The following is a 26,093-nucleotide window of genomic DNA, read 5'->3' as shown; positions in this document are numbered from 1 at the left end:
AGTACTTTACAATATTATAACTGCAGGTGTTTTATCAACATATCAACATGTTGTTGCCTCAGGGTTTGACTGGAATAATAATGTCATAATGTGAATTCATTCATAGCAGCTGACGTACAGCCGGCTGCTGTGAGAGGACTCCACAGTTTCTCTGGTTCAAACATTTTCCCAACAAGTTCAACACCAGCTTGTTTTTACTGAATAAAGTGTTTGTTTGTGTCACTAAACTAGTCACATGTCATCATGTGTGAAACACACACGACAACATGTGGGTTACTGACACACAGCAAGCTTCAGCTTACGTGGTTATCAAGCAGAGACAAAACAGGACATTTCTGCCACGATCCCACAGCAGAGGGACGGGAGCTGAGGAGGATATAACAAATCTGATATATACCACTCATAACATTACTTTCAGGTTACTCTGTAAAATAAGCTGAAACACACTGTCTCATAATCACCATTTAACAATATAACCTGAGGCTACAGCCCCACACACCAGCACAGATGCTATCCTGATGAGGACACTCGTGATCTTTCTCTGAGTGTTTATGTATGAAACTAGGGGTGGGCGATAGAGACGATATACGATAGAAACGATATAAATTTGGCCAACGATAGAGATTTTGACTATACCGCTCTATCGCGATAGCGCATGTTGATGATGTCATCAAGCTGCGCCTGTTTTGGTCGAAAGCATCGCAGCGGCTACAACCATTATCATCTGCAAATGATGGCGGGCGACAGTCATAGCAAAGAGATGAAGCACTGTTGAAATATGGAGAAAGCCAAAAACTGCGCTTCCTCCACTTCGGTAACATTGATTCATTAATGTTCTCAGTGTTCGTTTGACTTTGGGACCTGAAGCGGACGGAGTTTTGGACCCAGATTACTCCGCGAAGCTCCTCACTACGGCAGCCCTAATGCTCTGACGATTCATCAAGCAGTGCGGCTTACAAAGTTGTACTAAAACATTTTTAACAGATTTCTGCAGCCAAAATCGGTTCGAGGTCAGTAAGCACAACCAGAATTCATACATAAGGCACACTCTCGACTTCTGAGAAAATTAAAGGATTTTAAGTCCTTATAGTGTGGAAAATACGTTATACAGAAGAAAAGAATATATCACGATATATATCGTTACCGCACGTGCTTCAAATTATATCGTGATATGGATTTCAGGTCATATCGCCCATTTCATAATGAAACCAGCACAAAGACACTTCAAAGTGATTCTACTGTAGAAACATCAACAGGTAGAAACCTGCAGCCTGACTGCTCATCAGTTTGCTGCCTGTTCAAGTTCAGCAGCAGCTCACTTTGTAACGGTGCTGGTCTGGGGTCAGCATTTACTCAGCTTTAACGTCACTCTGGGATCTTGGCTAGTTTAGCGTTAGCGTTAGCATGTTGTCTGTGCAGGTGCTTGTAAAGAGCTGAAGTTGTGTTAATAGTGTGATTCTGTCCTGGAGCAGTCTCACTTTACCATCACGCTCTCATCCTTTTGTGCAATAAAAATAAAAGTCATGTCCACGCTGCGGACTGCGCTGCTGTGTTCCTCCTCCACAAACTGAAATCAGCTGATCGTAACGAGGGTGCAAGAACTGATAACTGGGATCTATAGGCAGACCGACTAACGATTCCAAGGAATCCTCGTTTCCCAACCCTAGAGGCAGGTGACATCCACACAGTAATTGTCTTTTTTCTGTTCGTTAAACATGCTAATCATCATTCATCTAGTCTCAGGCTTAAAACACATTCTTACAAAAACTACTGCAATCCATCAGTGTCTCCCCTCAACTCTATGGTATCAACTTTAAAACATCCTACATCATCTCATCCTCAACTTATCACATTCCCAAGATTCCCAGAAAACGTACTCTGACCTTTAGGTCGAGGTCACCGAGGTTGGAACTCATTAGAAGATGTTGAGTAGATACACTTATGGTACTAAATGAAAATCCTGCGTCGCTTCATTCTGTAGGTCTTCCTTTTTTCTTTTTTTTTTTTAAAGTAAGGTCATGTGATATTTTGTGTGGCAACACTAATCCTAACTCTATCGATACAGGCACGCCACAGGTCAATAGGATGCTGAATTCACTCCCTGCTCTCACACATGATCTCCAGACCTGCATGCACCTCTTCCCTCTGAGCCCCCCCTCCAAACATACAAACTCTGACCCACCACCATCAGCCTTTCATTGACTGCCCCACTCCCACTGCACACGAACTTACCCACAATCACTACGATTGTGTTGGACACTGCTGTTTAAATAATTGTGTAGTGTTGTATTGTGTTGTACATAAAACTTTTTATTTTATTTTGTTTTTATTTCCTTCTCTTTGTATTTTTAGTGTACACTGGGGGAGCATTGCAATTCCAAATTCCTGTGTACGACTGTACATATGATCTTTGACAATAAAGCTGACTTTGACTACTAAACGAGAGGGCCCATTTCACCTGAGGCAACCTTTCTGGACACAGCTGCTTAGGCTGACTGGTTAAAAGGTCTAATTTATAAATGCAGGCAGATTTCCAAAGAATGAGTCTTTATCAACAAGGACAACTGAAAAGGATTCGACTGAGCAGCTGCTCTGGTTATAAGAAGAAGGCTTCACAGCAATAATAAGCAGTAATATCTTCATATGAATTTGTCTCTACGTGACAACAACATGTTATAGTGATTTATCACAGCTGCTGTATCATCAGGAATAAACTGCATGTAATTTGAAACTGTCGGATGGCAACATTTATGACAGATACAGTGTTGGTGTGTTTGACAAAACTCAGAACTATCTGACTGAATTAAACAGATTTGATGAAGTTTAACTTAATTTGCAGTTGAAAAAGATCAAATGTCAAAGTTTATTATTACAACGTGGATTTGTTATATGTTTGAACTGAAAACTAGAGCGTAAGAAAAGTACTTCAATCGTGTATTTCATTGTGTTTTTAATGAATCCATTTGAACTTTCAAAAGCGAGTTTAAATGTTTGTCTGAATGAAAGTGACAGACCTGATTTCATCAGCTGAACAAACAACTGATTCTAGTTTCTCAGAACTGAAGACGAACACACAACAGCACGGCCAAGTGCCCAGCTTAGTTTGTCCTTTATCTGGGGTCTTGTTTCAGTGTCACGTCCACGGTGAGTGAACCCACGACAGTGTGATGATACAGACGCGGTGAACGAGCGCTGGATCAGGAATATTTAACACGACATGAAAGCAAAGTTTCTGTAATCTCGTTACTAATAAAATGAAAACCCGGATGTTTTAACATGTTTGTGTACATCGTGTTTAACTCACAGCCTCGCGATAACTTTTGGCTAATCGGGTGTATGTAGTTTTTTCGATTAGCAGTTTGGTTTAAGATTCCCACGGAAGCTATTATGTTTCTTACACCATACCTCACACTCATGTCTGCCACATACAACACGTAGTACATCAAGACAGTGTGCGAGCTTCAGGCGCATTAACTTATAATAACAGCGGGTTGTTGGGAGCTAGCAGAGACTGGCTAGCCTGTGTTAGCATCAGGGCTACATAGTGAAACGTCCACGATTCCCGTGACTACGCTCATCCCTGCCTGTGGGCGCCCACCTCGCCCATCACTCACACAAACACACATCAGCTGCTTTCTTCGTTACAAGCTTCAGCGTCAACACGAGTTACAGGTTGTGTTTTGTTTTCGCCTACCCGAAGCACCACAGTCCTCGCCATCTTGTTGTTCCGGTCAGTGTGATCACTTCCAGGTGAAGCTACGGTGTATGGCGTTATTTTTGTGCCAGGCAGCTCCGAAAACGTCAGAGCACTTGTGCAAATATGTGATGGTATTTGAAGTTTACACAGAAACATTCTCGCATGAAAATATCTTTAAAGTTTATTTTGTGACGCAGACAGAGTAATATTTCAAACTCTGCCACTCTGTCTTCCTCCGCCACTGCCTCGTTTGAGTTTTGAACGAAATGCATTCTGGGATATTGCATTTCGTCATTTCGAGCTGATTGGAGACCAGAACAGCCAATCAGAGTTTTTTGCATCCAAGTCTGTGATTGGCTGGTTTTGTGGCACAAATATAACGGTGTAGAGAAAGAGTTGAACGCGCACGGGCAGAAATGTTGAGCGCGCGAGCGACACATTGCGAGCGAGCGCAAATGCAAAAACTGAGCGAGAGGGGCTGCTGGTGTGTGTGTGGATAATAGCAAACACTGAAATACATCTTTTGCACGCAGGAATGAATTTTGTTCACTCAAATTTAGCTTTTCTTCGCTCAAAATAAATTTCTCCTCAAAATACAACACTTGCACCTGCAAACTTTTTTTTACGTGTGCTCAGAATAGCAGTGTTGGGTAAGTTACTTTAAAATAGTAACTTAGTTACATTACTAGTTACTTCTCTCAAAAGTAACTCAGTTACTTCAAGTTACTCGTTACTTTCAAAGTAACTAGTTACTAGGGAAAGTAACTTTGGTTTTACTCAGAATTCTCTTGTTAATGTGTTGCTTCCATAACTTTGCAGTCTTCTAGCTTGCTTACTTGCCACAGTGCACTGTGCCACCGACCAATAGAAAGGAAAAGATAATGTGCATATTTCCACGAGAGAAATCCCACGCCTGGACCGTCATTGACTGCTGCCATGATTCTAGCCTACGTCACAGCGTCATGTGCGCCTTTTACATCCAACACAAAAACTGCAGTCGTGGTGCTTTGATTGTACTCAGAACTCGGAAATTCTGCCTTCTGAATAGGAAGATGTAGGTAACACCAGACTGCAGATGAGCTGCATACAGGGCTGGACTGGGACAGAAAATTGGCCCGGGCATTTTGACTAGAGACCGGCCCACCATTATAGGAAAAATCATAAAGCCTTTGAATGAAAATAAACACTGTTGTGACAGTGATGTACACTGTTCTGATGGTATATATGCATCAATCTATCAATCGTTTGTTGTAAGATTCAGGTAATTATTTTTTAAAAGCGAGACATTTTAAATGAGAATAAGAAAGAAAAGTATTTCTTTGTGCCCCCCTCTCCCTGTTAATGCCCTACATGCCCCCCTGGCCACACTTTGCTAGACCCGCCCCTGCACAGTCACCAGCTGTCAGCTGCTTAGAAAAGGATCCTGGTGTTATTTGTCTCTCAGAAACAGTTCATAACTTCAACTCATCCATGTCACCTAAAAGGTAAACCTGTTTCTCCATCACAGCTCTGATGATTCAGTAAGGACATCTCCTGTTTTCATCTTCATGTTTCCCTCTCACCAGATAACCAAACCATATCATAACCAGCAGCTTTACAGCTGTGGCTCCAGCAAACATCAGCTGATACTAGAAATTAATATTAAATCAATTCTAACAACAGCTGATCAAGCTTAAACGTGCTGCTGTTGTTTAGCGCGACATCTGCTGGTTTCCTCTTTCTGACGCAAAGTGGGCGATAAATAAACAAGAGAGCTGATCAGCTGATCATTGATCAGTTTCATGATTGAAGTAGAAACGGGAGAGGGAGGGGGGAGGATGAGAGGAGAGGCAGCTGTGCAGCAAAGACACAGAATAACTCCAGCTTTGTGTCTTTTTCATTGCAGCTGAATTACGGGACAAACTGTTCCTTTTCACCTCAATAAGAAACGCGTAATATTTTCTCTGAATACCAGACGGGACGGTTGGCAACTCTAATAACTTATGAACAAAATAAAGTTCAACATCATTAACTTCATAGCACCACCCAGCTGTATAGAAACTCCGTCATGCTAGCTAGCACGCAGTACGGAAAAGGTCAGAATAACGAAAATAAACTCCACCTAAACTTGGTTTATATCTGACCCAGAGAGACTGCAGGTCAGAACTTCTTACCTGAAGTTCAGTTCACACTTGGACCGGCGGCCGCCTCGGGTCTCTTTTCCTTCATCCACCTGCTGGCCTCCACCACTTGCTAACGTTACTGAATCTGTGGAAGCTCCGTGATAGCCACCACACGAAGTAACGAGTAACGACCCTATCTAAATCCCAGTAACGAGTAACGCGTTCCTGATTTTGGCATAATAACTAGTTACCGTGCTCGTTACCACAATAATAACGTAGTTACTGTAACGCGTTACTTAATAACGCGTTAGTCCCAACACTGCAGAATAGTGGCACAAAAATAACGCCATAACAGTGCGGTTCACTTTACAGCAGCTACAAGGAAACTCACAGTGAAGCCTGTCACGACAAGCAAGAGTCTGAAAACTGCTGTTGTTTAACATGTGTTAGGAAATGGTCCCACAGCACGTGTCAAATCCTCGCTAATTTATATAGATAAGAGAGTGAGACCAAGCTCTTTAAGGCCACCGAAGCAGCATGTACCACCGAGCTGATGGGTCCCACTATGGGCCCCGGGGACAGACTGGGTACAGCCTGCCGTGGGTACAGCCTGCCGTGGGTATTGCTGCCGTGTCAAATGTGGCGCATTGCTATGGAACTAAATTAGGATCAAAAGCTTTGTTCATCTGGAAAAGTGATTTCCATCTGTTTTTGACATTTAAAAATTAAAACAAACAAGCAGATGAATTATTTTGAATAAAGTATCCTTTGTCTGTTTTCTGTTGTTGTTTTTTACAGCTGCAATTTTTTCTTCTTCTTTTTTATCAGTTTCAGATCTTTTGGCCATGATTTTGTGTTGTGGGCGTGTATCAAGGGCGGGGCGTAGAGTAACGAGTGACAGCTGGAGCAGCGTTGGATGGTAGTGCTGGAGGACGACTTTGGAAATCAAGAGGAAGCGAGTGAAGGCAGAGGCAAGGATGCAATGGTAGGAAATGAAGAGTAAAGGATGCTGCACAGATTTCAGGGAGAGGTTGAGACAGGCTCCGAGTGGCAGCAAACATGACTGGAACAGTACAGCTATAGGCTGAAGGAACCTGTCATGAAGGTGATGGGTGTGTCCTACAGAGGAAAGAGGACAACGAGACTTGGTGGAGGGATGAGGAAGTGCAGGAAAATATTAAAAGGAGATTACCAAAGAGACTGGCAAATAAAAAGTGGGACCGGAGGTGCAAAATACAGACAGGAGTACTGGGAAACTAGGCATACAGGAAAGACAGACGTGGCAAAGGAAAAGCCTTAGTGAGTTGTATGTGAAGGAGGGAAAGAACAGTGCTGAGTGGCTACACGCTGACAGATGGAGCTGGAAAGGAGCTGGAGATAATCAGGGACAGGAATGGAGATGTGTTAACAGGTGATGGGAGTGTGCAGAAAACGAGAGATTGAGGAGCACAGATGGACAGTGGGTGAGTCAGGAAGTGACTTAGAAAGGAGGAGGAGTGGAAAGGCAGCTGGTCCAGGTGCCATACCTGTGGAGGTATGGAGATGTCTGAGAGGGAGCAGTGGACTTCTCAGTAGGCTTACAGCAAAGCAGTAAGAAGAGAATCACAACATCGTTTCAACCTGTTGACCAAATAATAAAGCAATCTTTGATGATTTTCCACCTAACGTGCACATTTGCAGACACTCTTCTTCCTGTCATCCTCAGTCCTATGTTGATGCAAGTGTTCAGGTATTTCTGACTGTTCCAGGTTTCATGTCTGTAGTTTTCCCAGTTTAGGGAAAGAAAGGGGTTTGTCTTTTGGTTAATGTTTTGCTATCGGCCATAATGAACGACACACATTTGTCAAAATCTAGTTTTGCGTCTGGTCGTCTGTGTTTGGGTCGCCATGATCACTCCACACGCTGTGGCACTGCAGACGATCAACATAATCTATGTTATAAGAGCAGGTTTGTGGTCCACACACACTGAGTAGTTCTATAAAATCATCATGAGTGAAACAGAAGCTTCCCTGGTGTGTATCATCTTTCACTACGTGTCAGATCTTGTCCTGTTCTTAGCTCTGTCTCTTTCTCACCCTCTCTGTCCTGCTCTCTCAGTGCTGTCACAGCAAAGTGTAACAGTGAAACAGAATTTACAACCACATAAATGCCATCAGACTAAAGTTAATTAATAATTTCTAATAACACAGTGTACACATGTTTATAAATGAGACGGTGCAGTCTGAATATTCAAACTGAAGGTGGACTACCGCTTTTCAGTGTTCAGGTACAAGGATGACCTGCAGAGCTACATCATCCTATACTGAGAGAGACGACGGTCATTGTACAGCAGGGTGGTGCAGCACATACATGTGTGCAGCAGTGGGGGGGGGGGGGGGGGGTTACATCAGAAACGTGCTCTGAGCCGTACTTGTTTGCAGTGCTGATGGACAGATTCACACATGTTTGTAGCTTTAGAACGAAAGTGCAGGGCGAACATGGATTTGCACGTGATATTAAAGTAGAAACATGAACTCAAATAAAACTTTATTGTTGAAAGTGTTGCACAAGCACATGGAACCTTTTTGCTCTGTGCCATCCACACGACTGTTGCATGAGCCAATTACAACAGACTGACAGCAGAGCTGAGGGTTAACCAAGCCGACTCATACAGGTGTAACTCATCATGCGTTTTCAGGGGTCTACATGCGAACACCTGCATTAATACTAACAAATAAAGCGGAAGCAGACACAGCTGGGTTCAGGCTCAGGTCTCCCCCCGCGGCTCCGGCTCACAGCCCAACATGTTTGTAACATACATAATTACAGATATCCCGCATTTAAACACGTCGCTTCCTGGCGTGGACATGTCGGCATGTTCACAAACAGGCGGATGTCCAACCTGATCAGCCTCAGCGCAGGAACAGACCCATATTCCCAGCGCGGTGAATTCTGGGAACACACAGTAGTTTCAAGATGGCGGCGAGCAGGAGGCTGGCCAAGGTAAATCCGTCGTTGCCGTTCTTTTTGATCGTTTCTAATGTTTAAGGACGTATTGACGGTTAGTGGAAGCGTCCGTCCTTTGGCTCGTGTTCACGTTACAGAGTATATTTGCATTGAGTGACCGTCAGTGTCCAGCTGTAGCTGTAGCTCAACAGAAACAAGAGGTCAGCATTGACCACCTAGCCGACCAAATATTAACGTTAGGCAACTAAGCAGTCCCAAATCAGGCCGGAGGATCTACAGGGATCCTGCCCGGGGCTGCCAAAAACCTCATTCAAGTCTCTTATCTACAGTTTGAACGTCAGAAACTCTTGAGTTGTGTGACCGAGGGAGTCAATCCGGCAGCGGGCAGCCCGAGATCGTGTCAATTTCCACGGCATAAGACGTTTGCTAATCAGCTAAGTTGCTATCCCCAGGTCTCAGCTAGCTACACTTCAACTTAATCAGACTTTGAAGTTCGCCATTAGGAAGTGGGTGTGAACTACAGCGCAGCGTTACACTTCCAGTAATGCGGCCTGAAGGCGACACACACTAAATGCTGCTTTCGTTTTGTGTAGTGGTCGTAGCATATTGCGTAAGGTCTGCGTTAACCTACGTTTGTTTCCCCGTGATTATCGTTTCCGCCTTTAAACGTACACTGCGCTGAATGAGGCGGTTACAGGAGGCTGTATGTTTGAAGTTTACCCGGAGTAACAACGCTGAAAGCTCGCGGAGCAGAGCTGGCCTGGAACCGGCTCACTGATGCAGGTGGAGTTATTCAGTGCGGACATGCAGATTAACATTGACAGGATTTCATTCACGTGAAACAAACGTCGGTGCTGTTGGACCGTAAACCGGTCACACGCTGTTTATTAATCACAATCACTTTACCCTAAAAACGTGTTAGACGCGTTTACACCGTCGAGCTGTGCAACAAAAACCTGCCACAGATGGAACCACGAGGCTGGCTGTAAGTGCCACTCAGGGGGTTTCAGCTAATAGCTAACATAATCTAACGTAAGTCAAACTGGTGACAGAACCAGTAACCTGATGGCAAACTAGGAGGTCCACTGTGGTGCTGCTGGATGCAGGTTGTAGTTCACTTTCACTTTCACTGTTGGCTGCTGCACTGAAATGAAAGAGAAACGCTCCTGTTGGCTGGAAGGCTTGAGTTTGTTTAGCATGTGATGAATTAGGATTAAGTGCAACGCTGCTACTTTATGCAATGAAATAGTTGCAATCCAAGCAGTTTAGAGCTTAACAGGTCACTGGACACATACTGTGAATAAAACATGTAGCGCTGAGCACATCCTCAGATCTACCAACACTTCTCTACAAAGCTGAGATGTTGCAGTTGGTTTGTCATTTGTTTTAAGTGACATGTTTCATTGTATAGCAGCTTTAATTTTCTTTACCTGAAAACACTGGAGGTGGTGCTGTTTAGTACTGGGGACCTCTGAGGTGGATAACAGGAACCAAACCAACATCAGCTTGTTGTTTCTTTGCTCCTACTTTCTGCTTAGACTTCACATCAACATTCAGGAAAGAACGTGTAAATAATTTCAGCGCAGTTTAAAACCTGGTGTGTAGTTTGGAGGCTGCGTCTTCCTGCTACGCTGTCCTAAACTGGTGGTGTCATTTGGGTGGTGCATCCTTCCACTCTGTAAAATCATACATGTTTTATTTTTCTTGTATTGACTGTAATAACCTTTCTAATATCAACTGTGTGCTCGTTCTTTCAGGAACTTGATGAGATTCGCAAGTCTGGAATGAAAAACTTCAGAAACATTCAAGTTGAGGAATCAAACTTACTGGCATGGCAAGGGCTGATTGTTCCTGTAAGCTGCTGTTCCTTCTTTGGCTGGTCTGAGATACGTAGGCCCGAGGTTCCCCTTACTAACCTTATTGGTTCCCTTTCAGGACAACCCTCCTTATGACAAAGGTGCATTCAGGATTGAAATCATTTTCCCCACCGAGTACCCTTTCAAGCCTCCCAAGATCACATTCAAGACAAAGATCTACCACCCCAACATTGATGAGAAGGGCCAGGTGTGCTTGCCTGTGATCAGTGCAGAGAACTGGAAGCCTGCCACCAAAACTGACCAAGGTTGGTGCTGAAGTCTTACACAGGGCTGCTCGATGTGAGTCGCAGCGAGCTGGAGAGCTGCACATCTTTTGATTTTTGTCTGACGTGATGATTGCAGGAAAAAAAAAGTCCGTGTCCAAAATAAAACGTTGTCCTGTTTCAGTAACTGTCCGTCTGTCGGGCTCAGAGCATTTTCACATAGAGCTCCGTGTGACGAACAGAGCAGAAAGCGTGTTTTATGCACACGCATGGTTGTGTGATCAAAACACAGTGTTTAGTATGTTTTGCATTTATTGAACAGCACAGCTATAGTAACAGGAAGCTGTGACGATTCTGTGACTCAGTAAAGCGTCACATCGTTTAGACGGCTGTGTGTTTTTATATCGCTGCTACTGCAGCTGCTAACCTGTTTGTTTTATCAGCGAAGCAGGAGACACAGATGACTCCTACTCACGGTTTAGGGAACATTTATTCCCTAAATCTTAAACATTGAGTGTTATTTCAGTTTGAAAGAAACAAAGAGAAACCTGCGGAGTTTATCACAAAGTGTACGTGAAAAACAAGAATGAACTCAGCACCGACTCAGTTTTCAGTGTTGTCCCTCAGGTGGTAGGACCTGCTGCCAGACAGCTTTTAGTACCTGGTGACGGTTTCAAGCGAGCAGAGTCGGGCAGAAAGTGTGATGTCAGCAGACAACAATCAACCCCACCAGTGTTTGTGAAACATGGAGGGAAACAGCTGCACATAAACCAACACTGTGGTCCAACGATGGGTGCAGGTGCAGCTATAATCCTCAGTCTGCTCCATTGTTTGGGCCACCTTGCTATAACAACCCATCATCATTGGGGTGGTGCTCAGTTGTCATGGAAACAGAGTGGAGACGAGGTGCTAGTGTGAACGAGGGAGATCTGTGGTCAGAGTTTCCACAGTGCTCGTGGGTATAAATGTCGTTATAATTTGGGTCCTTTAATGATTTCTTTGAACCGGTTTCTTTCAGGGTGGAGTGACTGTGCAGCGAGCACGTTTAACCACTTTAGAAACAAGTTTGGATTGATTTTGTCTGATCCACACTACGACTGAAAGCAAACTGCCCCTCAGTGAGTGGGGCTTGGCCTTTAGCATAGTTCTGGCAGGATATTTGACCACCGTTCTGGGCACAGTGGGTAGAGTTCATTCCAGTTGGTTTGGTGTCATGGAGCCATCTCTGTAACCCTAACCTCAGTCTACAAACTCTTCAGTAGGGTTAATGTTGGGCTTTTAAGAGCATCCCAGGAGCTCAGTGCAGCCGTTTCTAAATGACTGCAGATTCTGGGATCACCAGTTTCAACAGTTGGACATAAGTGCCAGTTATTTGGATGTGTTAGCACTTTGCTGAGGTGTAGGAGAGGACACGTTAACCTGCAGCTGCCCACGTGGAGAAAAGTCAGCGTCAGATCAGACGTTTGAGTTGACAGACGGATTTAAAATTGTGCATCCAATTCTTTCTTCTTTTTTTAAAAGTCCTTAAACATGTGCCGTACAGTCGCTTCACCCTGGAAGAGTTACTGTGAGCGTCTGTAAACTTTTGGCCTTTCATTATAGATCAGGTTATAATGGTTTCTACTGTCAAACACATCGTTACATACGTCACACTGCAGGGTTTCATCTCACTGGTTAATCTTTAATCTGACAGTTTTAATTCAATAGTTTAAATGTTTCCCCATAAGCTGAGCTTCAGTCTGCTGACGTGGAAGAGCATCTGTCCTCTCAACAAACACCATACATGCAACCACGCAGCTGAAATGGGGGTTAACCTCTACTGTGCACGAGAGATGGCACCATACCACTTTTTTATGTCCGTACCGATATCATAAATTTGGATATCTGCCGATACCGATATGACTCCGATATAGTGTTTTTTAATCAATAAAACTGTTTTTTAATATCTTGCTGCATTTTGTATAAGTTCATACTCAAGTTTAAATAAACAACAACACTAAAGCTATTCTGTTACTCCTGTATGTAAAAAACACACTGCACCCAAAATATTTCATAGTTCAGCAAAACTGATCAATCTAATAAACTTAAACCTGCTCCATCCTCCTACTCTGGTATTTTAAAGAGTACTTACCAGAAATATTAAGCAACCTAACTAATAGGGCTGCAAACTCCCAACAAAAAAAATAGTGAACCCCCACCCCCCACCTCATGATGCTTAATCGATGTAATCAACTTTAATTTGATGCAGTGTGAAAAAAAAAATGCACAGAAATAAATTATTTTTCAAGAATAAAAATAGATTCAACATCTTTCTTCAACAGAACTGCAGAGATGGAAAAAGTACTATAGCTTACTAGGGTATATTAGACTTAATAGTTACTACATACAGTAATGGACTTCTATACATTTACATCAGATTAAAACTTTGGGTGTAAGATTTGGATAATTATTTATTAAAAGCTCGACATTTTAAATGAGAATAAGAAAGAAAAGTATGTCTTTGTGCCCCCTTTTCTCTGTTAATGCCCTATCGGCCCCCCTGGCTAAACTTTGCTAGATCCGCCCCTGCACAGTTACCAGCGTCAGCTACGTAGAAAAAGATCCTCGAGTAGAAAGTAATATTGAATAAATTCTAACAACAGCTGATCAAGCTTAAACGTGCTGCTGCTGTTCAGCCGCTGGTTTCCTCTTTCTGGTGCAAAGTGGGCCAAAAACAAACAAGAGACGATCAGCTGATCATTGTTCAGTTTAATGATTGAAGCAGCAGCAGGAGAGGGAGGGAGAGGCAGTCGCTCCATATATCGCTTGTTAAGCTTAACGCAGGAATGCTTTACAAACATTCAGAGATGGACTTACACACTTGCTTTACTTCTCTCTGGGAAAACTTCCTCTGAGTTTGGTAGCGAGGCTACAAACACAGCCGCTCTATCACGTCACCACGCTGCTCCGACGTGCTACGGTTATGAGCAGAGTTACGGCGTGTCGCAAGTTTTGTGAGGCGCTTTTGTTATTTAATGGATCGATTACATTTTTTTAAAATTTCTCTCCGATATCCGATCCAGTAATTTACGGTCCGATACGTAATATCGGATCGGTCCATCTCTACTGTGCACATGACTTATTGCAGCAACGTCATTGGTTAATCAGTTCCCAGTTGCCCTCTGTAGTGTTTCAGAACGGTCCCATGGATTTATCAGTGAACTTACATGATGTGTGCACGTTTCAGAAGAACGACACGACTGTGCTGATCAGGTCTATCAGGGCACGCTGGGTTTGTGTTTGTTGTCCACACACAACAAACAGTTTTATTTAAACAATCACAACAACATTAAGCTGAAGCTGCTTCCCACTGTCAGTGTGTGTTACCTACAGTCATACAACATGTGTTTGCATGATGTGAGACTGACGAAGAGAAGGTTGGACTTTCTCACGACACAAACTCATGAGTTCACTCTGACTCTAAAGACTTATCTAAGTGCACAAGCTGCAGACTGTTTTGTTTTTATTACTTTTTAGAAATGTTTTCTATTTCTTTGCTTTACATGATGATAGTTGTGAAAAGCTGTAAGTCACAGCACACTGCAACCTCCTGACAAACAAACTGCTGTGACAGTGGAGGCTGTGGCCTGTTAGGAAGCATTTTGTGTCTGACTCGATCTCCTTCGTGTCTTTCAGTAATTCAGTCCCTCATCGCGCTGGTGAACGACCCCCAGCCCGAGCATCCCCTGAGGGCCGACCTAGCAGAAGAATACTCAAAAGACCGTAAAAAATTCTTGAAGAACGCAGAAGAATTTACAAAGAAACACGGAGAAAAGCGGCCAATGGACTGATCACGTCACGAGCGCGTAGCCCTCTGTCTGCCTCCCTCCCCAGCCCCCTTCTGTTTCACGTGTCCGACCAAATACTGATCTTCCTCTGCCCTCCCCGCTCCGTCCCCCACCAGCAGCTCGCCACCTCCTCGGCCCCCCCCCGTTTCACATAGCGCTCCTTTAAACGGCCCTGGAGCTGCCCCGCTGAGGCCAGGCAGCGACAGCCAAGCAGGACTCTCTGTGGATCAGACCGCTTTCTCTCTCTCGTCCTCGTCGCCGTAGATCTCCAGACCATTTCTAACTTTCTACTCTTTCTTAAAGTGAAAAATGGGGAAAAAAGAAATGCTAAGGGAACATGTGTTAATTTTCTTTGGGCTTTTTTGGCTTTTCCTCAGTAGAAACAGCTCCTGTTTTAAATGGATCTCACTTAGACATGATTGGTCATAAATATTTGATTCTTTTATTTTGAAAAGCAGAAGACGAGTGTGTTTGTTTTTGGTTTTGTTGGTTTTCATTTGGCCCATCTTGTGTAACATTTTAAGCTGAAACACATGAAGTAGTGAAATGAGAGTTGCCGTAGCTCAGGCCGATGTTTGGCTGCAGAAATGCACCGTACTCTGTGGAACATCTCACATCTCCTCCCCCAGAGTCTGTAACAGTTGACAATGTTAGGCCGTACATGAGTCGAGTTATTGTAGAAATGCCAGAGATGACTTCCGAGTGTTAAAGATTTTCAAACACTAAAAACATGCAGCTGAAAACTTCTGCATCACAGATGGTTAGCCATTCACCCGCCCTCCTCAACAGCCATTGGCTCCCAAACGTCTTTTTTTTGATTGACACTTGTGTATAAAATCTGCAAGAATGTGTTGGATTGATTTGAATTTCCATGCATGTCCCCTTTCCTCCTGCTGGGTGCCCAGTATAACCATGTTTAGAACCAGGAACCTGTAGTACACTGAGACATACTCACATAGTCCCAGCTGGGAGGGGCCTAACTTATCAAGCTGGGGGAAGGAGACGCTAAGCTTGAAGCTTGGATCAGCTCCTGGAGATCGTCCAAGAAACGGTAACCTAGAAGGCAGCTGGGAGAGGGCTGGCCGTCCAGGGATGTGCCGGGACATGGAAAGGGACTGCAGCGGCCAAACGACACCATGTAACAGCTATTTGATCTGCTCCCAATATTGTTTCATAATAAAGATGATGGCTTACCATTTGGCCTCCATGTTTTCCTGGTGCTGTGGGGATGTTGTGTTGGGACTCGATCCAGTGCTGCTCACAGAGGGACCGATTCACTCCACTTCCAGCATAAACTGGGATTTGGTGTTTTTAAAAAAACACACCACAGGTATTTAGAGAGCGCAGCGAGGGGAAGAACAGGCTAACAGAGATAACACACCGCGTCAGTCCAGGGCTGCAGAGAGCTCCCTGCTGTTGGCCTGAAGAAAAGCAAAGTTATAACATTCAAACTATCAAATCTCTGTTCACACCAACGGACCCTTTATCTACAGCTCGGTGAATAATGGAGGCCCACAGTAGTTCTGACAGCAGCTAAACTCCATGCTATAAGCACATACAGATAAAATTGTGCCATACAATAGTAATGGTAGCATCTACCAACACATTAGATTTAGATGGTGAAAACATATGAAAGACTAGGGGACTCTTAGCTGGGCAATATCTGCCATTTGAGCCAATATGAGAATAAAGCTGTTTTATGGCATATTAACTGTAATGGTTGTTGGGTCTGCGCTTCCACAGGCCGCTGGTTTAGAGACTTATTCCCATTAAGGAAGCAAGACGAACAGCGATTTTACTTGCGCAAGGGAGGATCTCAGAGCAGCCCTTCTGCCCTCGTTCAGACCACTTCCACCCCGGCCTCCGCTTGCTGCCTTTCATTGAAAACAGTTACAGTACACACAGCACCACCCATTGTAAACCCCCCTATGGTTATAAAAGATAAGGTACTGTGTGTGTGTGTGTGCACGTGTAAGCATGCGTGTGTATGCATGTATGTGCGACCATCTGTATGTGTGTGTTTGGGGTTGTGTTTCTGTGACCTGCTGCCCACAAAAAGGTCATAAAGGCAGGAAGTTTACTAACCTCATAGGACCTGTCGTCCACACGTGTGGACATCACATTTTGGGTTAATTAGACCAAAATACTAAATTTTGCTCTGCAAGGGCCTGATGTCCACTGACGAGGACGTTATGCTGCTGCTGTTCTATCGAAATTCTAAACACATCCTCATATGTGGCTCTCGTTTTTCTCAGAAACCAAAATCAGGTAAAAAAATAAATAAATCGGGTAATTCTTTGTTTTTACATTCACCAGGTCCCAATCAGCCCAAATATCAAAGAGAAATTAAAAATGCTGCTGTGGAAGAGTTCAGGTCTCAGGAGGCTAAAGAAAACAGAAGCCTCACATAGGATGTGCCTGTAATAAACACTACAGCCTCCCCACCGCTCAACAGGCTGCGGACGGCGTCAGAAACAAAAGAATGTCTTTGATCATACAGTTTGAACTAACACAAATTTAACTAACACAATGACAACATTTAACAATTTGACTCCAACAATGGTCAAGTTGGATAAATATATTCAAACCATGACACGGTCCATTCAATGACTCTGGGTATTCAAACAGTGGAGATTTAGTGCAAATGACAATGAACTCAGCATTTCATGGCTAACATGACTTTATTTGGGCCTGAGACTAGTTTTTGTCTCCGTGCAGCAGACGTTATACATGTAAGGATTACTGCTTCTACTACAGGCAGCTCCAGGCTTTGAGATGTCCAGTAAGCAGGTCACAGTCACAATCGATGACCTGAAACTTTGATTGGATGCAAATGAAGGCGTGAAGCTGCCCTCGACAGTGCACCGCCTGCTGCACCTCACCTCTGTGCAGGTGGGGTGGCTGCAGCTCAACGGGCACAGCAGGTCTGCTAACTGGAAGGTTGGTGTTTTGATCCCTGGCTGCTCCAGTCTGCAAGCCAACATATTAACCTCGTGTTGTTCTCCGACGCATCAATCAGAGTGTGAATGTTAGAAAGAACTTAAGCACAGTAAAAAGTCATTGAATGGGCGAATGAGGCGCGTTGCAGTAAGGCAGAGAAGAAAAGTGCTGTATAAGAACCAGTCCAGAGTATTATGGGCTCATGTTGGGCCATCAGGCCAGCCTCATGTCTGTTTTTGAGTGACTGATCAGAGACATCCACACAGCGACCTGCTGGAGGTCATTTTGTGCTCCTCCTCTTCTTCCTTACAAATACCAGTCCTGCTGATGGGTTCAGGACCCTTTGCAGGTCTGCCCACCTCTTCCTGAGACTGTGCTTGGGGACACAGTTGGACTTCCTCTACAGCGTCTGTAGGGACATGCTGGTCTTAGCCAAATGTAAAACTTGAAAGCACAGTACTCAGCTTCTTCACTGCTCGGGCTGACAGAGACAGCAATGTGAGCAATGAGGAAAAAGGTGGTGCAGTCCAGAACATGTTCCTGTGACTGTCTCACCTGACAATGAACTGAGCGTTTCACACGTTATTTACTGGGAGAACTCTCGTCTGCTGTATTGATCAGTGTTTACTCATCACCACCAGCTGGTGGAGGCAGCAGCCTTACACTCAGCTGACCTACAGTGTAAACACTCAGAAGTGGGATTCATGTTTGAGCAGACGGAGGGTGTCTGCTCCTCTCCAAGGCCGGCCCGTCGGCCTGCAGTGCTCTGCTGTCAGTGTGCAGAGGAGGTGCTACAACCGGTCTGTGGCTTCCTCGTGTTGGTTTGTGAGCCAGACGCAAAAGAGAGCAAAGTTACACCTTACAAAGAGCTGAAGCCAAACAGTGTTCATGAAAGTGTGTGCTACATCCAGTGTCTGTGCTTGTCATGGTTTATGTTTTCACAGTGAACTCTGCTATCACTCCATCAGTAATGGGGGACATTTAAAAGCTGACGTGTAAACCTACGCACACAGATCATTATTTAAGGTTTGAATACTGAGAAAACCTTTGCTGGTGCCTAATGCGTCAGGAGTATGGGAACAGTTAAGACACACTTTCTTTAAACGCAGCATCTCTGTGGCTAAAAACTGGTCCACCCCAAGGATCGGGTCCCCCGACACAAACAGAGTAGTGTAGTGCACGCTGTTAAGAGCCAGGAGGACTGCTATGAGAATGGTACTCGTGGCCAGGGATGGGTACCGGTGTCCGGTGCCATGATGGCACCGGTTCTGACATAAACGGTAGTAACCAGACCGAAAAGCAGCGCACATTTCGGTGCTTTATTTCGGTGCTTTTTTTTTTCCTGAGCTGTGATACACTTTGGATTCTAGCCAATCATTTTACGTTTCCGAGGATAGTAGGCGGGGCCAGGTACGTACGTTCTTTTAGAGCAGAGCTACAGATTAAAAATGTCCAAGGCGAAGCGGTCAAAAGTCTGGCTGTACTTCACAGCAAAAGATGCAAACTCAGCAGCAACAAGTGCTTTAAGCTGATACTGTGATACTGTCAAAGGAGGTAACACCTCAAATCCGATGAAACACCTGGCGACGCATAGCGTTTTTTTTAAAAGCCGAGAAATGCGCCGTATTTGATAGCTTGCTGCGAGACCTCACACCGAGCACATCTACTGCGGGTGTGGTGCCTGTTATCGGACCCGGAGTTAGCAACATCCCCCAAAAACAGGAAGAGGAGAGTCCTGGCCCCTAGCCCTGCCAGTGTAGCAGAAATGATGAGGATGATGATGCAGCAGCAGCCGTTGTTCCAGATCTACTGGCGTTTAGATCAACTGGCGTTGGTCGAACAGATGTGTGGCAGTCTTGCGTTTCAGTAGCTGCTACTGACAAACCAGCAAAAAAAACGCCAAATGTGTCATCTGTGACACTTGTGAGGTTATCTCAAACACACTCCGTCAGTCTTGATGCTGTTGAACAACAAAATGTTTAAAAATGTGGCGAGTTTACCTGGTGATATCCTCATGCGCGACGCGATCGCGAAAACAGCAAACAATTAACACCACGCCGATGTTGTTCACAGGACAGCAAGAGTAAACGATCGGGAGACTCTTGTCGTCGTCATCGTTCCCCTCGCACGGTTTATTTCTCCGAATTCAGCGTTTTTGCTTCACAACTACAGCGTGCAGTTTACTTTGTGCACTAACATGGAGTCGAGTCAACCAGCGCCACCTCTGGCCAAGTGCCACAGCCTACAGCCAGATCAACCTGTGACACACATCTGCAGCACGTTTGAATTCGTGTCATGCACATTTGTACCTTTCAATTGTGTCTGTTTGTGCGTCATGCAAATAAACCTTTGAAATGAATGAAATGATATCATGTATTTATTATCAGCCTACATTTGTACAAAATTCCAAATTATATACACAAAGTCATAGAAATCACCACTCCAATTGGTCATCATGATTTTAATATTCTCTTTTTCCATAACAATGAAATACACCTTGGACAAATATGACACATCAATATTTCATTAGTGTTGTCACATCACATCCTGTAAGCATCGTCTGTCTGTGTCTTTTCCCTGAAAATGAATATTTCCAGCCAATATAGGCAATTCATCAACATGGCTGGAGTTATATACAGTCTGTATAAGTGTGGTTAATCTAATGAAGATTTGTAAGGAGACGGCAGTTACTGTGAATGTACAGCAGTTACACAGTGATTAGTAATAAACAGCCAGTGAGAGTGAGTGGATATGACTGTTCCCACCACTAACACATGACCATAGCCCACTACTAGATTAACTTGTGACACATCTGCACCTGCTGCTATGATCACATTGAGTAGAGGCTGAGTGGCTGCACTTAACCCTGGTACATCCAAATCTGCCCACAAACATGTTGAAAGATGCAATGCCAGCAATGTGGATTGTCAACACTAAAAACAATCGGTAAGCAAAGACAACAGGGATCAATTTTTTCTGTTTATTTAGCACCCACAACATCTGTAGTCGCCTTCTGCACAAGGGAAGTCCACACACACCGTGTGGTACCACTTTCCACAGAAGGTGCAATCTGCAAGATTGAATGAGATTGTCAGGGTCATTGTCTGACTGTTTATTACTAATCACTGTGTAACTGCTGTACATTCACAGTAACTGCCATCTCCTTATAAATGTTTATTAGATTGACCACACTTATGCAGACTGTATATCACAACCAACTCTAACATGTTTGTTTGCAGAGGGCAGACACAGGCAGACTACGCTAACGACATGTGATGTTACAACACTGGTGAAATATTAGTGTGTTCACGACATTTTTCGTATGGGCAAAAGTATTGATATCAGGATGGTGATTCTTATGTGTATGTCATTTGGCATTTTGTACAAATGTAGGCTGATAATAAATACATGATATCATTTCATTCATTTCAAAGGTTTATTTGCATGACGCACAAACAGACACAATTGAAAGGTACAAATGTGCATGACACGAATTCAAACGTGGTGCAGATGTGTGTCACAGGTTGATCTGGCTGTAGGCTGTGGCACGTGGCCAGAGGTGGCGCTGGTTGACTCGACTCCATGTTAGTGCACAAAGTAAACTGCACGCTGTAGTTGTGAAGCAAAAACGCTGAATTCGGAGAAATAAACCGTGCGAGGGGAACGATAACGACGACAAGAGTCTCCCGATCGTTTACTCTTGCTGTCCTGTGAACAACATCGGCGTGGTGTTAATTGTTTGCTGTTTTCGCGATCGCGTCGCGCATGAGGATATCACCAGGTAAACTCGCCACATTTTTAAACATTTTGTTGTTCAACAGCATCAAGACTGACGGAGTGTGTTTGAGATAACCTCACAAGTGTCACAGGTGACACATTTGGCGTTTTTTTGCTGGTTTGTCGGTAGCAGCTCCTGAAACGCAAGACTGCCACACATCTGTTCGACCAACGCCAGTTGATCTAAACGCCAGTAGATCTGGAACACCGTTCTTCTCTGCGTGAGTAGCTTCATGTTGTTCGTGTGTAATTTACGTTGAGTAGGCTAACCACGTGATTACATTAATGCATGTAAGGTGAACTAGCAAACATCATCATAGCTACATGCGGCTGTCCTCTTGTTTGATGGCAGATGCTCCCTTCACCCTGGACAAAAAGGCTAAAATGACCAAAGAAAAAGTGGAAAACAGCTAAACATGAGAGGTTTTTGGACAAAGTTTGTGTTTTTTCCATTGTTTAAGCACTGCTTCCAGCCAAGAGTGATACCATATATGCCCTATAGCTGCAGAAAAGGCTAACATTGTTATCTTTTTACAAAAAACAGCTGAACATGAGAGGTTTTTGGACCAATTTTGTGTTCTCCATTCTTTAAGCACCGGCACCGTTTCAAAAGTACCGGTTTGGCACCGGTATCGGATAAAACCTAAACGATACCCATCCCTACTCGTGGCCATTGATCATTGATCAGTGTTGTTAATCAGTGATCATGACTGTTTGCCTATTAATGATCAACAAACTGACCTCACAGCCCTTTGTTCCTTCACTGGGCTGGTTTCAGTCATCGTGCAAATGTCCTGTTTATAAGATTGGAAACCTGCAGTCAGCTGAGACTGAAGACGTCACCTGATGATGATGATGATGATGAAACGTTTCTCCCACTGGAAACTTCCAGATGAACACAATCAGCCTTTAGGATCAGCTGTCACTCCTTGCTCTGCTCGGGCTCAACAGCCACCAGTCGCTCACACCATGCACTTCCAGTGACTCTGCCAACTATCCAGCAGTATGTGGGCTGTAAAACACAGGACAATACAACTCTGGACACACAGGTGACAGAGCCACGGGGGAGACAGAACAATGCTGTAAGCCCTGATTACATCAGTCCCAGGGTCCTGAGATCTCTGAGGCCCAGCCTTCATCCTTCAGCATCTCTTCAATTCAATTCAATTCAATTCAATTCAATTCAATTCAATTTTATTTATATAGCGCCAAATCACAACAAAAGTCGACTCAAGGCGCTTCATAGATACAGAGAAAAACCCAACAATCATATGACCCCCTATGAGCAAGCACTTTGGCGACAGTGGGAAGGAAAAACTCCCTTTTAACAGGAAGAAACCTGCAGCAGAACCAGGCTCAGGGAGGGGCGGGGCCATCTGCTGTGATTGGTTGGGGTGAGAGAAGGAAGACAGGATAAAGACATGCTGTGGAAGAGAGACAGAGATTATTAACAGATATGATTCAATGCAGAGAGGTCTGTTAATACATAGTGAGTGAGAAAGGTGACTGGAAAGGAAAAACTCAATGCATCATGGGAATCCCCGGCAGCCTACGTCTATTGCAGCATAACTAAGGGAGGATTCAGGGTCACCTGGTCCAGCCCTAACTATATGCTTTAGCAAAAAGGAAAGTTTGAAGCCTAATCTTAAAAGTAGAGATAGTGTCTGTCTCCTGAATCCAAACTGGAAGCTGGTTCCACAGAAGAGGGGCCTGAAAACTGAAGGCTCTGCCTCCCATTCTACTTTTAAATACTCTAGGAACAACAAGTAGGCCTGCAGAGCGAGAGCGAAGTGCTCTAATAGGGTGATATGGTACTACAAGGTCATTAAGATAAGATGGGGCCTGATTATTTGAGACCTTGTATGTGAGGAGCAGGATTTTGAATTCTGGATTTAACAGGAAGCCAAAACAGGAGAAATCTGCTCTCTCTTTCTAGTCCCTGTCAGGACTCTTGCTGCAGCATTTTGGATTAGCTGAAGGCTTTTCAGGGAGTTTTTAGGACTTCCTGATAATAATGAATTACAGTCGTCCAGCCTGGAAGTAATAAATGCATGAACTAGTTTTTCAGCGTCACTCTGAGACAGGACATTTCTAACTTTAGAGATGTTGCACACATGGAAGGAAGCAGTCTTACATATTTGTTTAATATGTGCGTTGAAGGACATGTCCTGGTCAAAAATGACTCCAAGGTTCCTCACAGCGTTACTGGAGGCCAAGGTAATGCCATCCAGAGTAAGAATCTGGTTAGATACCATATTTCTAAGCTTTTCAGGGCCGAGTACAATAACCTCAGTTTGATCTGAATTAAGAAGCAGAAAGTTAGCGGCCATCCAGGTCTTTATGTCTTTAAGACATTCCTGCAGTTTAACTCATTGGTGTGTGTTATCTGGCTTCATGGACAGATAGAGCTGGGTGTCATCTGCATAGCAGTGTAAATGTATGCTATGTCTTCTAATGATGCTGCCTAAGGGAAGCATGTATAATGTAAACAGAATTGGTCCTAGCACTGAACCCTGTGGAACTCCATAATTAACCTCAGTGTGTGAAGAGGACTCTCCATTTACATGCACAAACTGGAGTCTATTAGATAGATATGATACAAACCACTGCAGTGCAGTACCTGTAATACCTACAGCATGTTCTAATCGCTCTAATAGGATATTATGGTCGACAGTATCGAACACTGCACTGAGGTCTAGCAGGACAAGCACAGAGATGAGTCCACTGTCAGAGGCCATAAGAAGATCATTTATAACCTTCACTAAAGCTGTTTCTGTGCTGTGATGAGCTCTGAAACCTGACTGAAACTCTTCAATCTGAATGCCCGGAAAGCTCCCGGCCCAGACGGTGTGTCTCCTGCCACCCTCAGACACTGTGCAAACGAGCTGGCCCCAGTGTTTTCTGGCATCTTCAACTCCTCACTGCAGGCATGTCATGTGCCTGCCTGCTTCAAGTCCTCTACCATAATCCCTGTCCCCAAGAAACCTAGGATCACTGGACTAAATGACTACAGACCTGTGGCTCTGACATCTGTGGTCATGAAGTCATTTGAGCGCCTAGTTCTCTCCCATCTCAAGACCCTCACGGCCCCCCTCCTGGACCCCCTGCAGTTTGCATATAGAGCCAACAGGTCTGTAGACGACGCCATCAACATGGCCCTACACTTCATCCTGCAGCATCTGGACTCCCCAGGAACCTACGCCAGGATCCTGTTTGTGGACTTCAGCTCTGCCTTCAACACCATCCTTCCAGACCATCTCCGAGACAAGCTTTCCCAGATGAATGTGCCTGATCCCATCTGCCGGTGGATCACTGACTTCCTGACGGACAGGAAGCAGCACGTGAGGCTGGGGAAGAATGTCTCGGACTCCCGGACCATCAGCACCGGCTCCCCTCAGGGCTGTGTTCTTTCTCCTCTGCTCTTCTCCCTGTACACCAACTGCTGCACCTCCACCCACCAGTCTGTCAAGCTAATCAAGTTTGCAGATGACACCACCGTTATTGGACTCATCTCGGACGGGGACGAGTCTGCCTACAGGAGAGAGGTTGAACGTCTGGTGTCCTGGTGCAGCCACAACAACCTGGTGCTGAATGCCCAGAAGACAGTGGAGATTATTGTGGACTTCAGGAAGCACACAGCCCCACTCCCCCCCATCATCCTGACTGACACCCCCATCACCTCTGTGGACTCATTCCGCTTCCTGGGTACCACCATCACCCAGGACCTGAAGTGGGAGCCCACCATCACCTCCGTCATCAAGAAAGCCCAGCAGAGGATGTACTTCCTGAGGCAGCTGAAGAAATTCAACCTGCCAACACGGACGATGATGCAATTCTACACCGCAATCATCGAGTCCATCCTCACCTCCTCCATCACCGTGTGGTACGCTGGAGCCACTATCAGGGACAAACAGAGACTGCAGCGTGTTGTGCGCTCTGCTGAGAAGGTGATTGGCTGCAGACTCCCATCTCTGCAGGACCTGTACACCTCCAGGACACTGCGGCGTGCAGCCCGGATCTCAGCTGACCCTTCCCACCCTGGACACAGTCTGTTTGACCTGCTCCCCTCAGGCAGGAGGCTCCGGTCCATTCGCACCAGAACCTCTCGCCACAAGAACAGTTTCTTCCCCTCTGCTGTTGGACACATGAACAATAACCACATGACTGTCCCCGCCACTCACACATGACCCTACGCTGTGTCACTGCATCATTTCATGTCTGGCACTGATCACCACCTGCACTCATGTATATATCCTTCTACGTAGCACTCTTAATTCTTATTCTCATGTATATATCTAATGTATATCTCATGCACATATCTTTCTTTCTACATAGCACTTTAATTCTTATTGTTTGCACTGAAGCACCGCAGCAAATTCCTAATGTTGTAAACCTCAACATCTGGCAATAAACCCATTCTGATTCTGATTCTGATTCTGATTCAAATAAACCTCTGCAGATGATCTGCAACCTGAGACTCCAGCAGCAGAAGTTGTCGAACTATGGAAGACATCATGTTTAGTTCCAATACTAAAGAAAGACAGATCAGACTGGTTCTCATGTCATGAAGGTGCTTGGAGCGGTTCTTGCCCAGTTTAGCCTGCAGGTGAAACCTCTTCAGTTTACTCACCAGTCTTTTGTGGGGGTGGATGATGCTTTCATCTACCTGTTGTTCCAGCATTCTCACTCTCAGGTGGAAGGTGGCATTGTAAGAATCATGCTTT

The 26,093-nt window shown here is 44.6% G+C and overlaps 2 protein-coding genes across 5 annotated transcripts in view; one reads left to right on the top strand and one right to left on the bottom strand.

Annotated features, from left to right (window-relative positions):
• pias2 (protein inhibitor of activated STAT, 2) overlaps positions 1-5,916 on the bottom strand; it is a 28,341-nt gene extending 22,425 nt beyond the window's left edge. The window contains exon 1 of one of the 2 annotated variants that reach the window (XM_086313151.1): positions 5,851-5,916. The gene's annotated coding sequence lies outside the window, so the exon portion shown is untranslated. Of the gene's footprint in view, positions 1-3,694; positions 3,941-5,850 lie in introns of those variants that run through there. The other variant, XM_086313150.1, reaches the window with a different exon arrangement.
• Positions 5,917-8,621: 2,705 nt separating this feature from the next.
• On the top strand, positions 8,622-15,848 carry ube2l3b (ubiquitin-conjugating enzyme E2L 3b). 3 transcript variants are annotated; one of them, XM_086313147.1, is made up of 4 exons: positions 8,622-8,781; positions 10,503-10,598; positions 10,681-10,867; positions 14,501-15,848. In XM_086313147.1, the coding sequence occupies exons 1-4, from the start codon at positions 8,755-8,757 to the stop codon at positions 14,653-14,655; spliced, it is 465 nt and encodes a 154-aa protein (XP_086169273.1). In that variant the 5' UTR covers positions 8,622-8,754; the 3' UTR covers positions 14,656-15,848. The 3 variants fall into 3 exon arrangements, with proteins under 3 accessions (XP_086169273.1, XP_086169274.1, XP_086169275.1); XM_086313148.1 differs by lacking the exon at positions 8,622-8,781 and adding an exon at positions 8,804-8,839; XM_086313149.1 differs by lacking the exon at positions 8,622-8,781 and adding an exon at positions 9,329-9,528.
• The last annotated feature ends 10,245 nt before the right edge of the window (positions 15,849-26,093 follow it).

This window comes from Aulonocara sp. 'chitande type north' Nkhata Bay, linkage group LG12 (genome assembly GCF_057382095.1).
Source record: "Aulonocara sp. 'chitande type north' Nkhata Bay isolate Kocher_YH1m ecotype deep benthic linkage group LG12, A_spYH_male_GT1.1, whole genome shotgun sequence".
Lineage (NCBI taxonomy): Eukaryota > Metazoa > Chordata > Actinopteri > Cichliformes > Cichlidae > Aulonocara > Aulonocara sp. 'chitande type north' Nkhata Bay.
This window is presented reverse-complemented; position numbering and strand designations above follow the sequence as displayed.